This window comes from Sinocyclocheilus grahami, unplaced genomic scaffold, assembly GCF_001515645.1.
Source record: "Sinocyclocheilus grahami isolate Dianchi unplaced genomic scaffold, SAMN03320097.WGS_v1.1 scaffold70.1, whole genome shotgun sequence".
Taxonomy (NCBI): Eukaryota; Metazoa; Chordata; class Actinopteri; order Cypriniformes; family Cyprinidae; genus Sinocyclocheilus; species Sinocyclocheilus grahami.
In genome coordinates this window covers 1,323,890-1,327,044 of record NW_015505249.1, presented here as the reverse complement: position 1 = coordinate 1,327,044, position 3,155 = coordinate 1,323,890, and the positions used below count along the sequence as shown (strand labels likewise).

The 3,155-nt window shown below is 31.2% G+C and overlaps 1 protein-coding gene across 2 annotated transcripts in view; it reads right to left on the bottom strand.

Moving 5' to 3' along the window:
* The window catches only part of cacfd1 (calcium channel flower domain containing 1), a 6,128-nt gene extending 3,731 nt beyond the window's left edge, over positions 1-2,397 (bottom strand). The window contains exons 1-2 of one of the 2 annotated variants that reach the window (XM_016272407.1): positions 2,151-2,397; positions 1,742-1,973 (exon numbers count right to left, since the gene is read on the bottom strand). In XM_016272407.1, the coding sequence (XP_016127893.1) occupies positions 1,742-1,850 (109 nt within the window). In that variant the 5' untranslated portion in view covers positions 1,851-1,973; positions 2,151-2,397. The remainder of the gene's footprint in view (positions 1-1,741; positions 1,974-2,150) is intronic. The other variant, XM_016272406.1, reaches the window with a different exon arrangement.
* Between the last annotated feature and the right edge of the window lie 758 nt (positions 2,398-3,155).

The window sequence follows — 3,155 nt, the reverse complement described above, 5'->3', positions numbered from 1 at the left end:
TATATATATATATATATATATATATATATATATATATATATATATATATATATATATATATATATACACACATACATACTGTATGTATGTATATATACATACATACAGTCATACAGTATGTATATGTGTATATATATATCAAATATTTATTTCTTTATTTTAATCTTATTTGTAATTGTAAAAACATATAATAAAAGTAACATTATTTATTAATATGAATATGAAAATAAATAATAAATCTAACAGTACTATAATGAGTAGAAAAACAATGTAAAATACATAAAAGAACGTAAAAAAAAAAAACGGAAACTTTCACAGTAAACATTTTTCACAGTATAAATAATAAACTATATAGATGGTTGTGAAAGATCATATTTGGGTGAGTGCGGCACCTAAAGGATTGAAAACCCCTGCACTAGAGAAAGAGAGAGATATTGTTTGTTATTGGTTCATAACACATGGTGATCCCTAACAAAAGACATGACAGAACAAAAAGATGAGAAAGAAACGAGCAAGAGAAGAGTAAGTTGCAGTTGCTATGGTGTTACCATCACAGTGTCTACAAAAAAGAGCTCATACAACCCACTCCAGCATCTCAGTGAGTTTACACCTCAAATCTCAGCGTATTTACTACTAAATTATGTATTAAAAGCGCTTAAATCACAAACTCATTTCCCGCACTTCAATACATAATATTGAAGGATTACTGTATTTCATATACCAATGCATTTGGTACTCCAAGTATAACCCTGGAACCATAACTACTTGTTTGTAGGTGTTGATTCTCCATGACAGAATTTCTACAGGTTTTCTATGAGAGTCACTGGCTGAAGGTGTGATTGATTAGCCACGTCTTTGTTCAAAGCAATGATCTCGTTGATTAACAGAGAAGGACGAAAACATCATGGTTTGCCTTCATCCCAAACTGATGAGCATATGCTGGTCTATATGATATAGTGATTGATAATAATCAATAATATGGTTCACCTATATTATATCATGCAGGGAGGGGTCTGTCGAAAAGTTTTGAGAAAATCAGTTTAAACTTAAACAAAATAAATATATGTTTGATTAAAATAAATCATAAATATCAAAATAAAAATTTAATATATTTTGATTTAAATAAATGAGTTGGAGTAAAATAAACAGATAGATTTAAATGAAAATAATGTATAATTTGATTAAAATAATTTAAAAAAAGATTAAAATAAAATAATAATTTGATTAAAATAAATAAAAATAATTGAACTTTTAATTCAAATAAAATAAGTCCGATTAAAACACAAAATGTCATTTTAACTAAGTTTGATTAAAATAAATAAATCGATTGAAATAAAAATATATAATTTGATAATATATAAATACTGCATTTAACAGTACATCTGTAATACTTTTTTGGATCTTTATACATAAAAAGCTGTCTTTTAAATTTTAGAAGGGGGTCCCTTGCTCAAAGATGATTATATTTGGGGGTCCTGACATCTAAAAGATTGAAACCCTATTGTACAGCTTTGCTTCTAAGGAAGCGATGTCACTAAGAAGATCATCTTTTCATAATTTGATATGCTGTGGGGAAACCACTAGAAGTGCAGCACATGACATGTGATTGTGTTTGGTGTAAGACAGTATCGTTGTTGGAAAGGTTTCAGATGCCATCACACAAGGACACCACAGCACATGGCTGATGCTGGTATTCTGCTTTAAACAGCCATATGGCCACAATCACGTGTGATACACTTACATATGCCACCCAAGACACCGGACAGTTTGCAGATCCAGCGGTACCACCAGGACATGCCATCGTCGTCTGTGCCGGTTTTGGTTGGAGCTGCAGCCTCTTCTGAGCTCATTTTGCACCGTTAAATGATTCAGACTCCCGGCGTCTCACTTACAACTCACCGGCAGCCGCAGTACCAGCGGCGGCCTGAGGGCGTCGCTATTTCCCCGTCGAGGACAATGGCTGGAAAGTATAGCTGATTGTAATATCAGCCAAATAAACAAATTGCGTAATAAAGTTATCAAAAAATCGGCAGCCAAAAATATCACCGAAAAAAACTGGATTGTAAAATCGTCCTGGATAAAAAACAATGCTGTAAGGACGCCGCTGCTCTTATTATAGTGTAATAGAGGCAGCGAAATATAATCCAAACCTCTCAGGATCGCTGTCGAATTTCGTCTTCTTGAAGAAAATCTCGAGTTAAAAGGTGTCGCTGGATCGGTGTCCTCAGAGTGAGATACTCCTCGGTGTAATGTCAGTTTAATTTAGTAACGCTAGAGCGTTTGCTCCTCTTGTCTCGGAGGTTCCCTTGTCTGCGATGCATTGTGGGTGGAGCCAATAATGCGTCACTGCGCATATGAGCGTCACGAGCGTCAACCGCGTCAACATTTGCGCAGTCAGGACTTAGTGCAGTGTAAAGTACAGTTATGTGTTTAAAAGTGTTTGCCATCACAACTGTAATACAGTCTAATAATACAACTAATACTTGTAATACAACCTACTGGCCTACTTCTGCTACTATTACTATTAATTATTATTATTAGACTGAAAAGTATATTAAAAGTGTATGGTAAACTTCTAAACAATCACTAATAAACTATTATTAATATTATTATTATTCATACTACTACTACTACTATAGCCTACTACTATTACTACTTCTACTATTATGAGATTGAGTCACAACCAAACTGTTAAAGTAAGGGGGAAAACATTATTTCCATCCTGTAAAAAATATGTTTAAATAAATACATTTTAAATGCATATATTTTATTAATATTAATAAATAGCTTAAATATTTATAATCAATCATTAGAAATAGATTATAATCATATAAAATTAGGTTTTAAATAAATAAGTTTAATTCAAATAAATGAATTATATTACAAGAAAATAAGATAGTTTAAACCAATCAATCAATCGAACAATACAGTATAATAGAGAGTAAAAAATAAATAAATGTAACATTATATAAACTAATTATTTTTCTAATAATATTTGACACATATTTAGAATATGAATTTTTCACAGTATAAATTGGGTCTTTTTTTTTGTTGGGCCTATAGTGAAAAAATAATTATAATTCTAAAATTAAAAAAATGTAAATAAAAACTGGGGTCCAGGATTGGTCGAGGTTCATGAAAAAAACAACAGTGTT